Below are 13653 nucleotides of genomic sequence, written 5' to 3'. Positions count from 1 at the left end.
GAGTAGAGTGCAGTCCTAACGAGAAAGGATCAAGACATGCAAGTGGACATCATGGCAAGGAGAGGCAGTGGCTGGACAGAGAATTGAATGTAGACACTCAGGTGACAGGAGGTGCTCAACAGAGAAGTGAGTCTATCTAATCCGTTCAGAAATTTAGAGCTCATTTCCCAGGCACACTAGATTGACAAACAATCATCTCTGTCAATCTTCACAACCTTCAAGCCTCCTTGCTCACCTTCCATCCTAGAGCAACTAGCAGCATATCAAAAGCCGTGCCAAATGAGGATGGGACCTGCTCAAAGAAGAAAAAGCTAGAGAGATGCCTAGTGCCAAATCTCTTACCCCGATCATCTGAATCAACCTCACGAGACTCCAAGAATTCACACGCTTCCTTGGGCAGCACTGTTTGACTAAAACTTGGCAATGGAAGCAGTATGATCTTACGACGCCTTAACAAAAAACATTCACGGCTAAAGGACGGACGGTGACCATGAACAAGGCTGAGGTGGTGCACATGCTTGACCCATGACTCGCCTGTTACTAGCTAAGAAAACTAGAAGAGGAGAATGATGAACTGCGGGCAACATGCATCTTGTATGCAATAGACCAAAGATTTTGGAAGATGATGCCAAGAAAGCCCGAAAAGAGGTTGCGGCGGGTGTATTCGGGGCCGACAAAGCCAAAAAGAAGATCGGCTGCCTACAGGATGAACTCAAGAAGATGAAGCAAGAGGACCACAAAAGGAAGAAAGAAGCAAAGGAGGCTCAAACACAGTGGCAAAGTTGATTCCATTTCAATGCTTGCAGTCAATGATCATTTTAAGTTAAGTTTTGAATTCTGTCAAATCCTGAAGGAATTTCACTGTCGCGCAGAAGGGAAAATGTCCGGCACATCGCCAGGTTTCCAGAATGCCCAAATTCGTGCCGTGGTGGGTTTTGGGCTTTCTGGGGTCCTGGCGATGTGCCGGACACTTTTCCCTTCTGCGCGATGGTGAAATTCCTTCAGGATTTTACAGAAATGAACTCTTGATACCCAGAATTGGTGAAAATGATACTAAATTGGCTAGAAAATTATTAAATTAATACAATTAAAATGATGGAGAAAATATATCATCTAACTACTTAAACAAAATACAATGGAATTCGTGACGAGCAATGATAACTTAAAACAAATAATAAAGACATGTAGTCATGTATCCATTTAAATATATGTTTATATACAAAAGGCCTCACAGGCTATCTTTCTTCTTGGCTAGTTCGAGTACATCAAGAATAGGGGTCTTTGAATCCCCTAGTGGATTCCTATATATAAATCTAGCTGCAATAGCACTAACATCCTCCTCTCCTGCTGCCAAAGACATAGCTGTTGCCATCAATGCCCTGCCATGAATGTTCGATCCAAAGGTAACATCGAGCTCCTCTAGGCATAGTGTGCCAACATCAAGGACAAGGTCTCGGTCTCACAAATGAAACTCCAAGAGGCGCACGAAAGACTCACCAATGTAGCATCAAAGGTCTTTGAGCGGATCCGCCAGTAGAGAGACGAATAGAAGTAGCACATAGAAGAGTTGCTGCAAGTGTTGACACAACCCCCAAATCTAGAGAAAGTGAAACCGCGCAAAAACGAAGGGGATGAAGGGGAAGGAGGAAATGGGGCGACAAGCCCGGACCCCTCGTCGATGGTAGAATCATCCAAGCACGGGACCTCCAAAGGCAAGCAGCCCAGTGGCCAATCGAAAGAGAGAGGAAGTAGACCCCCAACAAAGACAATAGATAACACAAACCCCCTGGTGGCCATGAAGGACAGGGCAACAAAAGCAGATTGCGAATCTAGTGCAGCCGCAATACCACCACCACAAGGCAAATCGATGGGGAATGCGAGACAAACTTTCAAACCTGGCTCACCCAACAAAACTCATCACCAAGGAGGACACGACGGCAAGCACAGTTCGTAGGCAGCTCGCCAAAGGCACAACTCCAACATATCCCCACTTACTCTCTCCACTGGTTTGGAAATAGACCAAGCTTGGCAATGAGCAATGAAGAGGAGAATAGATAAAGCCTTCGACACACATTGGTGATCAATATGGCTGCCGTTCGCATGGGAACAAGTCCGAAAGCCCACAAAAACCAATTTAGGGGCTATGCACACGACTCAATCAGATCTCCACCACAAAGGCCCAAAAGATCTATGAAGCCTTCTAGACATGCTCAAACCCCTTGGCAGCACCGCGAGAAGGGCAATACCAAACTTATTAGCACAGTATAGCCACGAGGATGGAGCTTGATATAGAACCGGGGTGGGTGTTGAATCTTGGGATGAAGGTTTCGAGGCTTAAACTCAAACCAAGGGAAATGACCTAGCTAAAGCACGAATAGTGGAATGGAGCCCCATAATGAAGGACGACAGGAGACGATGGTTGAAGGAATTTAGGTGTGGTGTTAGGTATTGAGGTTCGGATTTGTATTTGCAAGGATGACAACCGTTTAGAAGATAAGGAGCTCACACTAGGCAACAAGAAGAGTGGCACTTGAAGACGAAACCCGTTAGGAGCGTGCGGTTGGTTCGAACACCAGAAAGAGCCATGACGCCGACTGACCCTCGTGTCAACAACTCAGACAAAGGACACTGTCATCAAGGAGGATTCATCTGGGGAGCCTTCTTAGCCTGGACACATACGAAGTTAAGGCACCTACTCGCCTGACACGAGTGGGACGAGCCTTGTAAATGCGGCAAGTAGTATTTGCCGCCGCGAATGTCAAGCAGCTAGCCTAGAATAAATGTATAGAGTCCCCTAGGTGCTAGGGTTCGTAGTTTTGCAACTGAGGCTACTCGTGTGTGTGAAGTTCAACCAGAGAACTGTTGTAATCTAGCCGTGAGGCTCCTTGTAAGAGAAGGTAATCATTTGAGCAAACATCTCTCTCTATACATACATACATACATATACACTTTTTTTGAAAGTGAAATCTTTGAGTGCTTTATATTACCAGGTAGCTATCCAGAAAAAAGCTGGTAAGCTGAAATAGTACATCAAGCAAAAATGTCCATGTAGGAGAAATATACACCCTGATCTATGCACTGAGTTTGCAAACAATCGAAGAGCGATTGTTGCAAAGAACGACGGAAGAAAACAAAAGTAGAAAAAACTGGATCAGCAAAGACTCTGTGATTCCTAGCTTTCTAGAGAGTCCAAGGTGCCCAGTAGCGAACCCAGGTAAAGAATAAATCAAAGTCTGGCCATTTGGGATCTATCCCAAACAACAAGAAATGCTTGCCAAAAACAACCTGAGAGAATCTCAATCTCAATCTGTCCCAAAGGATGCCCAAGAAATTATATGTCTCAGAGAAATGCTAAAAGATATGAGATACGGACTCCCTGGGAGCGAAACACCGATGACATATAGCACGAGCAATACGTCTGCAAAAGCTGTCCTGATGGTACAACCCCCAGCAGAACACGCCATAAAACAACATGTTGGCATAATGGAGCCTTAGAGTGCCAAATTTGCTTCAATCTCTTTCTCCACCATTTGAGTGGACGATGCAATGCCCAAGTCTGATTGGCTCTATCTGACACCCAAGGTGGTGATACCAAAACTTTATATAAAGAAGAGACTGTTATATGAGACAGCTTCAAAGGACGAACAGATGAGTATAAAGGAAGAAGCCTGTCTTGAAGCTCTAAAAGCGGTACTGGCTGAAATGGCTGAACCATTCGAGTAATGACTTGCCATACAGGACGATAGTGCATGCCCAAACCATATGTTGCAGCAGCCAAAGGGAAGGCATGAAGAATGAATCATCTGCATAAGCCTGAGCAACCAATGAGCGACTTGCAGGAATTTCCAGCCCATGTAATGTATTTGTCGCCACCAAATGATCAATATATTGAAGCATTGGATGCGTGGCTATAGCATACAAAACAACACTGAGAAAGCAACCTTGCCGAACTGAACATCTAAGTGTCTAGGGCTTTGATAGGTCTCCATATAAAATGCATGCTACTTTGCAATCCTATTGGCACATATAAGCAATTTGTTGCCACAAGGCACGATAATGAGAGCCCAAGCCATATGGTGTAGCTGCCAGAGAAAAAGGTAGCATAGAGCCATCATCATGAATAACATCAGCACAACAGAAGTGATGCCCTTAAAAAAAACAAAGTAGGAACGGCGAGGTTCCTGTAAAGCCAGTGGAGACTGAAAAACTATCGACCAGTGAATGCTTTCAGCTCGCAAAGAATTACCAAGCAAAGACTGTCGACCATGCCATTGTAGATGAGAGAGGACGTGCTTCCAATCAAGAAGCAAACTGGAGACCAAAGGGCAGCTAGGCAAAGTGCCATTGATGCGACCAAATAAGAAATCCCAGTAATTGATTTGCCAGTGACTAAAGGCAGGAATACTGATATGTGTGACCAGAGATCTAATCATAAGAGCCCAAGGCTGATCACCTTGTAAAAATTACAGCAACATTTTTCCCCTGTGAGCAAGGATGTGCAGGTACCTGGATATTAGTGATGTTCAAACCACCATGCATCTTAGGAGAACAAAGTTGATGCACTGAAAGCAGCCTGAGACTCTTTTTGCCATGTTTGGAACGCCAGAAGATTTCCATAATGGAAGACATGAAAGAAGCAAGATCTGCCTTGGTGAATGATCAATGGCAAATAAAATTGAATATAAGCCACAAGAGTGGACTGTGCTGAAGCCGAACATGCAAAGGCCAGGTTGCCAATTTCCAATACTCTAGCTTTTTTCGAAGCTTGACCATTTTGTTGATGACGAGTGAGACCCCACCCCAAAGGGTAACCAAGATTATGAAAAATCTGAGTGGGTGGAATGATTTCCCCACGCCACAAAAGACTATGCCAGTCTTTAGAATGCAATGGGAGCAACTTAGACTTTTGAAAATTTACATGAAGACCAGCTGCCAAACCATGAGCCTGAATCAAAGCAGAAAGATAATTCTGTGTATTCAGCATAGGCTTGAGCAACCATGCTGCGATAAGCCAATAAATAATCTGCTGCATTTTTGTTCCAAACCCCAAAGCTCGCATTGTTTGCGAGATGAATTCCCATTGAACTGTATCAAAGGCTTTTGCAATATCCACCTGTAAGAGCAAAACATCCTGTTGCGTATATTTGGCATATTCAATCCCAATATAAGCGATTTAACACCATTTGACAATTCTCTTTCAGTTAAAGGAATTTCCAATTCCAAAGCCTCAGCATAAGAAAGAATGGGATGGACATGCTGCAAAAGAAGCTAGCGGGCAGACACAACCTGAGGAGAAAGAATGTCCACATGCCCAAAATGAGATGAAAAGTGCTGCACACAAAAAGCGACAAGCTTTGAGCGAGATGATGACCAAGAACCATGAGGCATCCGGATCCGACAAATATTAGCAGCCTGTCTTTTGTAATGCAAACTTTTTAAGAATTGCTTGGAAGAGCAACCTTTATCCAAAAGAACCCTTTGCTGAGATCGGGTCTCCCATTTAGCAAGCTTTCTTTGCATCATCCGATTGGAGACAAAATTTAGCCTGACATAATAGCATGCTTTTTTTTGAGGACAAAGGAAAAAGATGACTGAGTTCAGTCAAACTCTAGCAAGTGTATTTGGCATGCTTCACAGTCTCTCGTGTGGCCTGCATGTAGGATTTACCATAATCCCGAATAACTGCTTGCATTCTTGTAACAAAAGCCTACCATGCATAATCCATATCAATGTGCATCTGATAAGAAAGAGGCTGAATGGCATCAGAAACCATGGCTTTAAAATCAGCATGGTCAAGGTAACCATTGTTTATTAGCAAAAGGTGTTTGCAAGCCAATCTATCATCTGGAAAGTCATGCAAAGAGAGCCTCAGCCAAAGAGGAGCATGATCAGAATATGTGAAAGCATGGTCAATCCAAAGCTGACGAGTGAAGGCATCAGAATGCTGCGGATCAACCCGATACCATCTGTCCAAGCGTGCCTAATATGAAGATTGAGCATTATGCTAAAAGGTATAGCCCGTAAGCATGGGCTGCAATTCCTTCCAGAGATCAACCAGAGACAACCAAAGCAAAAAATCAGACCATGCCTGCTTTTCAGAAGCCAACATGTGAGTGTGGCCCGAGGTATTATCTCATGGTTGTTGGGCATTATTGAAATCACCACAGATAAAAGCATAATGCTTCCAGGGATATTTATGCATAGCATTCCAAATCAAAGCTCAATTTTCGAAAGATTGAGGAGCATATACTGATGCAAATTCAAAGATGTCTCCTTGAACCAGGCATTGTGTGATCATCCATCGACCATGGTGATCATTGAAGGCCACAATAGGGTAAAGGTCATGCTTAACCAAAAAGGCTACTCCAAAGAAAGAGTGCTCTCCAGCATAGAAAATGTCATAACCAGCAAAATGTCCAGATTTACCAGCATACATATGCTGATTATGCTCTTGTAAAGCCACTATATCAGGCTGCGATTGGCGTATATACAGCCAGACCAGTTTCCATTTTCGACCATCACACAAACCCTATACATTCAAAGTGACACATTTGAGATGATCAAGCATATTTATAGATATAGGACATGTATGTACAACCAGCCAAAAAGCCTTCTATGTCTGCATTTCCACCTCGATATCTAGGCCTCGGCCCTGAGAAGAAAAATCAGCCTGAGGAGAAGACAATGAGGCAACAACTTCTTCTTTTGGAAAGAGGGTACGATTGGCAGTCACCACAGCCCAAGTCAAACCAATGCCAGAGCTTTCAGCCGGTGTTTTGCCCTAAGAGGAGGCACCATTCCAAGTCCGGGAGGGCAAAGGTCTCCTAGGTGAGATGACTTTTCTTGGGGTTTTCCAAGCATCGTTCAAATTTTTTTCCTTCGCTTGAGGATGAAAGGCCGAAGGGATAGAAAGAGGAGCATCACCATTCGAAGCAACTGCTGCTTTCCCTTTGTCCTAGACAACCAAAAACTGTTTTACCCCCTTAGGCTTCATCAAAGAGGAGACATTAGAATTCTTGCTCGGAGGCGGTGACAATTCAGCCTGCAATGGCATTTTGGGAGCATGTGAAGGGCATTATGAAGCCATATGCCCGAACTTCTTGCGTTCAAAGCAAGCACCTGCAAAGAGACCCCATTTCAATTCATAAAAGGCACTGCCCATCAAAACATTATTCACTGTGACCAAATAAGAGTTGGGGTTGGATTGTTTGTATCCCACAAAATGCAAAATCTAATTGAATTGCCTGCCATTAGGCTGTAGTGGGCAAACTAGTTTGCCAAGAGAAGCTGCAATTTTTGGCAAAAGAGAAGCCAAACATTAAGGGAAATCCACAACTTCCACCCAGACAGGGCAACTGTGTCTGATCAATGCCTGATAATCTCTGGTAGGTGACTAGGGCAACAATGAACCATTTGCTGCCCATAGAAGAGAGGAGAGTGCTCCAATAAAATCTGTCTATGCTCTTCATCTGCCATGATCACTTCAAAAAAGCCCCTTGCTGCATAATGCACTTTTTTGACATAGCAACCACCCAGGGTTCTAGTCAACCAGTTACCAACATCAGCAGCAGCAGGCATACGTCCTGGAAAAAATATAATAATGGCATGCTTGGCATATTCCTTAACAGGATCGAAAATATCATCCACCTCCACCATGATGCCCGTGGTGGGAACCGGATCCTTCCAACTCTTTCGAGTGTCTTCAACTCCCTCATGCTGATATCACCTCATAGACCAACTGAGCCTCTGCAGAGTCATGAAGGGGGTCATCCTGACCCATAATCTGCTTCTGTTTCTTATGCGTGTAAATCTTTGTGGTAGCCATGAAATCATGTATAAGAAGAGATGACCAAGAAAACCCCGCAAGAGGTATATATAACAAAGAGGAAACAAGACTAAAAGGTGTAGGGATAGAGAAAGATTATAGATAGAGACTATTAGGAAAAGAGTCGAGCAGCAGAAAAGTACAAAACCCAAGAGAAGAAGAAAAGAGCGACAAAAGCCCCAAAAAACCACCCTTAAAACTCACACACAACACACAGTTACGGCGAGGGATGATGCAAATAACAGAAAAAGAGTGGCTGAGAGGAGAAGGCGACAGACTAGCTGCACAAAGCCTGAGACAAGTCCGTACAACAGTACGAGACTGTACGGCCGAAATCCGTATAGTACAACTGTACAACAATACGGACGACCTATGTACAAATGCAGGAAAACAGTGAAATGACGCCTATGTACGGACGACTATGTATGGACGCCTATGTACAGACGAGCGTGTACTGATCACTATTTACTGACGATTAAGTATGGACACTTGTGTATGGACCGCTTGTGTACGAACGACTGTGTACAGATGAAACGTTTAAAAAATTGTACGGCGAACAAAAAATGAAAGGACAACCTATGCACAAAACCTATACGGTAACCATACCGAGAGTATGGACGACAGAGCCAAACAAACACAGAAAGTGAACGTAAAGACGTGCGGTGAAAGAAAAACGGGCCGTACAGGTCCGTGGACAACAGGCTGTACGAGAAAGCTAGTAACTCCACTCTCTCACACTCGCTCGCGCTCTCTCTCTCTCACACACACACTCTATCTCCACACACACACACTACACACACACACACACACACACACATACACTTTTTTTTTTTTTTGGGTGAAACTATGAACATCATATTATGAAACAATCATTTTACAAAAGGACAGGACTCCAGAAAAGAGCCAATGCCCTATCCATCAGAAACAGTAAAAGAAAATATCAATGCAAGAGACATCCAGATCCTCCTCATGCAAGGCATTATATAAGGACTACCGCAATGAGGCCTGGAAGAACTCATAGGGGTGCTGAAAAGGAGAAGCTAAAAATGCATGATTATGCTGTAGCCATAGGGTCCACAACGCCCAGTATCTGATCCTACGAAAGAAAAGAGAGTACTGGGACAAAGTAGCTAGTAATCTACCAAATATCCAGAAAAACCTCAAGAACCTGTGTGCTGAAAATCTGAGAGAGAAAAAATAAGAGATCCTATCCAGAAGGTCCCTAGAATATGGACAAAACCATTATAATTGCTGAATACTCTCAAGAGCATGATGACATCTTGGACAAAGAGGAGAGGCGATCCTTCTTTGAGCCAATTTTACACACACATACACACACACTTTCTTTCTTTTTTTTAAGTGAAAGCTTTGACTGATTATATTACAAGAATAGTCACCTCAAAAAAGAGACGCTAGAAAATACATCAACTTAAGATCTCAATATAAGCCAAATATACATCCTGATCTATCGGGCGAGTCTGCAAGCAATCAAAGAAAGATTGCTGCAAAGAACGCTTAAAGAAAGCAAACAAAGAAAAATTAGGATCACTAAAGACTTTACAATTGCGGTCTGCCCATAAAGTCCAAAGTGCCTAACAGCGAGCCCAAACAAAGAAAAGATGAAACTCTGGTCGTTGTGGGTGAAAACCAAAGAGCCAGAAAAATTTCCCGAAGAGAACAGTCGGGAATCTCGCTCGTAGCCTCTGTCGAAGAGAATCCAGAAACTGCCCACACACTTTTTTTTGGGTGAATTCTTTGATTGATTATATTATATGAGTAGCAACCTCAAAACAAGGTGCTACAATTACATCAACTGAAAATTTTAGTATATGCCAAAAAGACCTCATGATCTATGCAGCGGGTCTGCAAGCAATCAAAGAAAGATTGCTGCAGAGAACGCCTAAAAAAGCCAAACAGAGAGAAAGTAGGATCACCAAAGACTTTATAATTCCTATATGTCCATAAAGTCCATAGTGCCCAGTAGCGAACCCAAATGAAGAAAAGATGAAACTCCGATGTGGATGGATGAAACCCAAATAGCCAGAAGAACTTCCCAAACGGAACAGATGGGAATCTCGCTCGCAGGCGATGTCGAAGCAGATCAAAAAGTTTCCGAGAGCACGGACAATGCCAAAACAAGTGAGGCACAGTCTTCGATGAAGTAGAACATCTGTGACAAAGTGCAGGAGCAATGTGGCGATGAGCTAATAGCTGTCCAAATGGAAATACTCCCAAAAGAACTCGCCAAAAGAAAACATGTTGTCGAAGCAGTACTTTATAGGCCCAAAGTTGATGTAATCTTTTCCTCCACCACTTGGTTGGGCGATGCATTCGCCAAACAGAATCACCTCTCTGTGAAACCCAAGGTTGAGGAAAAAGAATTTTATACAATGCAGGTATAGTAATCTGAGATAGCCTCAAAGGACGAGAAGAGGACCTTGGAGAAGTCAAAATCCAATCTTCCAGCCAGTCCTGGAGTTCCAAAGGAGGAATCGGAACAAAAGGCGAAAGCATAAAAGTAATTTGTCGCCACAAAGGACGATAATGAGAGCCCAATCCATATGTAGTGGCTGCCAGGGAAAAGGGGAGCACAATACCAGCATCACACTATACAACTTTGTCTCTCCCCTCTGAGTTGTTCACCCCTTCTAGGATCACAACTGCGATTCACTATCACCACCCGCTTCGCATTTGCTTGCCCCCTCTAGTCACCCAGACGAACGAAGGACTTACCGGACAAGCACCAGCCAAATGATAGCGCACATTCGACGTTAGGAGTTCGGAGGTAGCCCATTCGACATTAACAACAGTATTCAGCATCTTAGGTGGCCTAGGAATTCATTGATCATGTGTTCAAGCATCATGGATTTCCTCATGATATTGTTAGTGAAAGAGATGTGAAGTTCATGGGTCACTTTTGGCACGAATTATACACAACAATGGGCACCACACTCACTCCTACCAATGCATACCATTCAGACACTCTAAGAGGGTGAACAAATGGGTAAGGCCTCTTCTGCCATGACATTCAGAAGTCTTGGGATAAATGGCTTGGACTTGCAGAATCTTATTACAATAATACCAACTTATTCATTGGGATGAGTCCATTCACAATTTCAGACATGGCTGTGAAAAATCAGCAAGCTCGAGATGATTTCGAAAAGATGGAAGCTCTTCTACAACTTGCTAAAATGAACATGCTTGAGGCTCAAGCCAAGCAAAAAAAAAAAAAGCAGGGAGGGACTTGGTTCTCACAGAAGGGGAATATGTGTATCTATGTCTCCACAAGAATGGATATGCCTCCCTAAAGGGTAACACCAACACCAAGCTACTTCATCAAAATTTATGGTCCTTACAGAATCATTTGCAAGGTTGGAGTGGTAATAGCGATTGAGATTGTCATTGAGACAAAGAAACCAAAGGCAAGAGCACAGGCAATACTTTTGTCTTCCAATTGGGAGCGTTTCTTCTCTTCAATTAAGAGATTTCTCTTGTAAGAATTTCCAATTTGGAATAAAGATTCTTTTTTCTTTATTTTTGAATGGCATATTTTGTGGGATTCCTTGAAATTTATCACTTTGCGAAGGAATGAGAAAAACGATGGTGTATCAAAAGCAAGGTGAAGACAAGACAAAAGATGCAAGTGTAGTTGTACGTGAAGAACTCTTTTTATAGTTGATTATTGTGACGCACATTCAGCCACATGACACCGAGAGTCAATAGTGGCAGAGGGGGACAGCACGAGTTGTTTCGTCATCAGAATCCCAATCACCACCAGTCAAAGTGAACAAGAGGTACTCTCCAATGTCCTTTATGTTCAAAACATTACGTGAATCTGCTTTGACAAAACATAGGATGAAGGAAGAAATCAAGAGATTATCATAAAGTCAAATGACATGGGTAAAATTGTTGCAGAAGAGACTGAGGAGAAATGCTTGTATAAGATCACAGCTTTGTTGGTCCAAGATCAAGTGAAGCATGCCAGTTTGAGACACGTACATCAGCCATAGCAATGTTTCACAAATATAGAGACAGGTCCGGTAGATGGCTTTCACAAATGGCAGGCGCCTGTGCATGGCTTGCATGGAGGGGAAGCATTTGATAATCATTCGAAAGGAGGCTACATTCAAAGCCAAATTTCCACTTGTTGAGGCAGTGGACTCCAACAGTCCGGGAAGATGACTTCAAGGGTACCTCCTAGCTTCCACTGTTGATTTTAATGGGATGTTTTGGAGATATGTAAAATGTTGTATCAGAAATTGACAAATCCATGTGATATTCTTTCTGTTTTCTCTCTGTCCTCTCACCACTGGTGGGCTTGTCCTATTATCAAAGACGTATAGCAAAACCCACTATGTCTCCAAGAAAAAGCATTCTTGCACCAAAAATAAAATATGGAGACTTAAAAATGATAGTCTAGATCAGGAAATAAAATCGAACTCATATGCTGAGGGACTATAGATGATCTAATTGTCCTTAACGATCCAAACAAAGATCTTGCTACCACAACTGTGGGTCAGTTGCACGGTGACTCCTTTCTTTGAGAGATCTGGAGAGTCTGTCCTTGAGAAATGCGACACACAGCAGGCATAAAGGCTCTCAAAACAACAAATCATTAAGTATCAAGTGTTAAAAATTTAGACGCTAGAATTACATTGTCAACCAATTGGTCTTTACTTGATGATGACTTACGTACATCGAAAGAATAAATACAATGACAGCCATGCAAGAGGCTTAGTGGAAGGCTCAAACAAAGGAACAAGAAAGGGTAGCTAGCTCTCGCACTGGAGCCTGGCTAGAAACATGAGGAGAGCAGGGGTTTCTCTGAGCTTGGAGCTGTGCTTGTGCCTGAAATATTTCAAGGAAAACGGTCGAATTCCAGGAAAACGCTCGTATCAAAGACACAAGTACATAATCCCTAAACAATCAACACCATTTTCGAAAGTGGGTAAGCGATTCGATCTACTCGATGAATTCGCCTTCCTCTTTTCGAATGTACCAAGGGGAAATAAGAATAGGACTTACAACAGCAGGTTTATCAGGATGGGATACATCTGCCAGCAGATAGGTGTACGTGGAAGACTCTTTCTCGAAGAGCTGGCGGAAGAGCAAATTGACGTTGCTAGGAGCAGGCATACTGGCCGAGGTCCTGCTACGGTGAGGACAGAGAGCCAAAGCAGAAGAGAGGCGACGGGCAGAAGGTTGGAAGAGCTTGGGAAAAGAGGAGAGCTGCATGTGAGCGATGGAAGTGATAGTGGGCGGATTTGCAAGGCGATGGACTCGATGCAAACACGACGAATGCAGCAAAGCATAAACAAGACAATTTACAAAAAATTGCTACAAAAGGCGGAGCAAAATCCGCTGGCAAGATAGACCAATTCATACAAATTGCCGCAATCGCACAGCACAATCCAAAATTCCCCGTCTAAATCGCCTCCTCGTTAGTGGGCGATTTCCACCGCACACAATTTTGTCCTCCCCCTTTCGCTTGTTTTGCAAGTTCCCTTCAACCTTTGAGTATGGGAATCGCCCATCGCATTCCACGTTCTTGACAATGATTGGTCATCTTTCACCCGTTTCACACACTGCGCTCAGCTTCGATGGCACAACATCATTGCTGGACTCTTTTGTAGGCAAGGTGCAAAATATACCTGACTTCCATCCCTCTCATCCAATCCTGTTCGTGGTCTGATGTCCTCCTGTGTGTGAAACACCATAATGCCCAAATGAGTTTTTCGTGAACGGGTGGAAGTGTGTGAAACCAGCCTTAGTGAGATCCCTCAGGGAGGCCATATGGGGGGGGGGCGGGGGGGGGAGAGAGGGAGCGA

At 43.5% G+C, this 13653-nt stretch overlaps 1 protein-coding gene across 1 annotated transcript in view; it reads right to left on the bottom strand.

Moving 5' to 3' along the window:
* GLY3 (glyoxalase II 3) overlaps positions 1–13204 on the bottom strand; it is a 158882-nt gene extending 145678 nt beyond the window's left edge. Inside the window, exon 1 of the mRNA XM_087384632.1 lies at positions 12851–13204. Coding sequence (XP_087240758.1) covers positions 12851–13060 — 210 coding nt within the window. The 5' untranslated portion in view covers positions 13061–13204. The remainder of the gene's footprint in view (positions 1–12850) is intronic.
* Positions 13205–13653: the final 449 nt, after the last annotated feature.

This window comes from Dipteris shenzhenensis, chromosome 14 (genome assembly GCF_047967505.1).
Source record: "Dipteris shenzhenensis isolate YYH24624 ecotype China chromosome 14, Dip_SZ_1.0, whole genome shotgun sequence".
In the NCBI taxonomy this organism is placed as follows: Eukaryota; Viridiplantae; Streptophyta; class Polypodiopsida; order Gleicheniales; family Dipteridaceae; genus Dipteris; species Dipteris shenzhenensis.
This window is presented reverse-complemented; position numbering and strand designations above follow the sequence as displayed.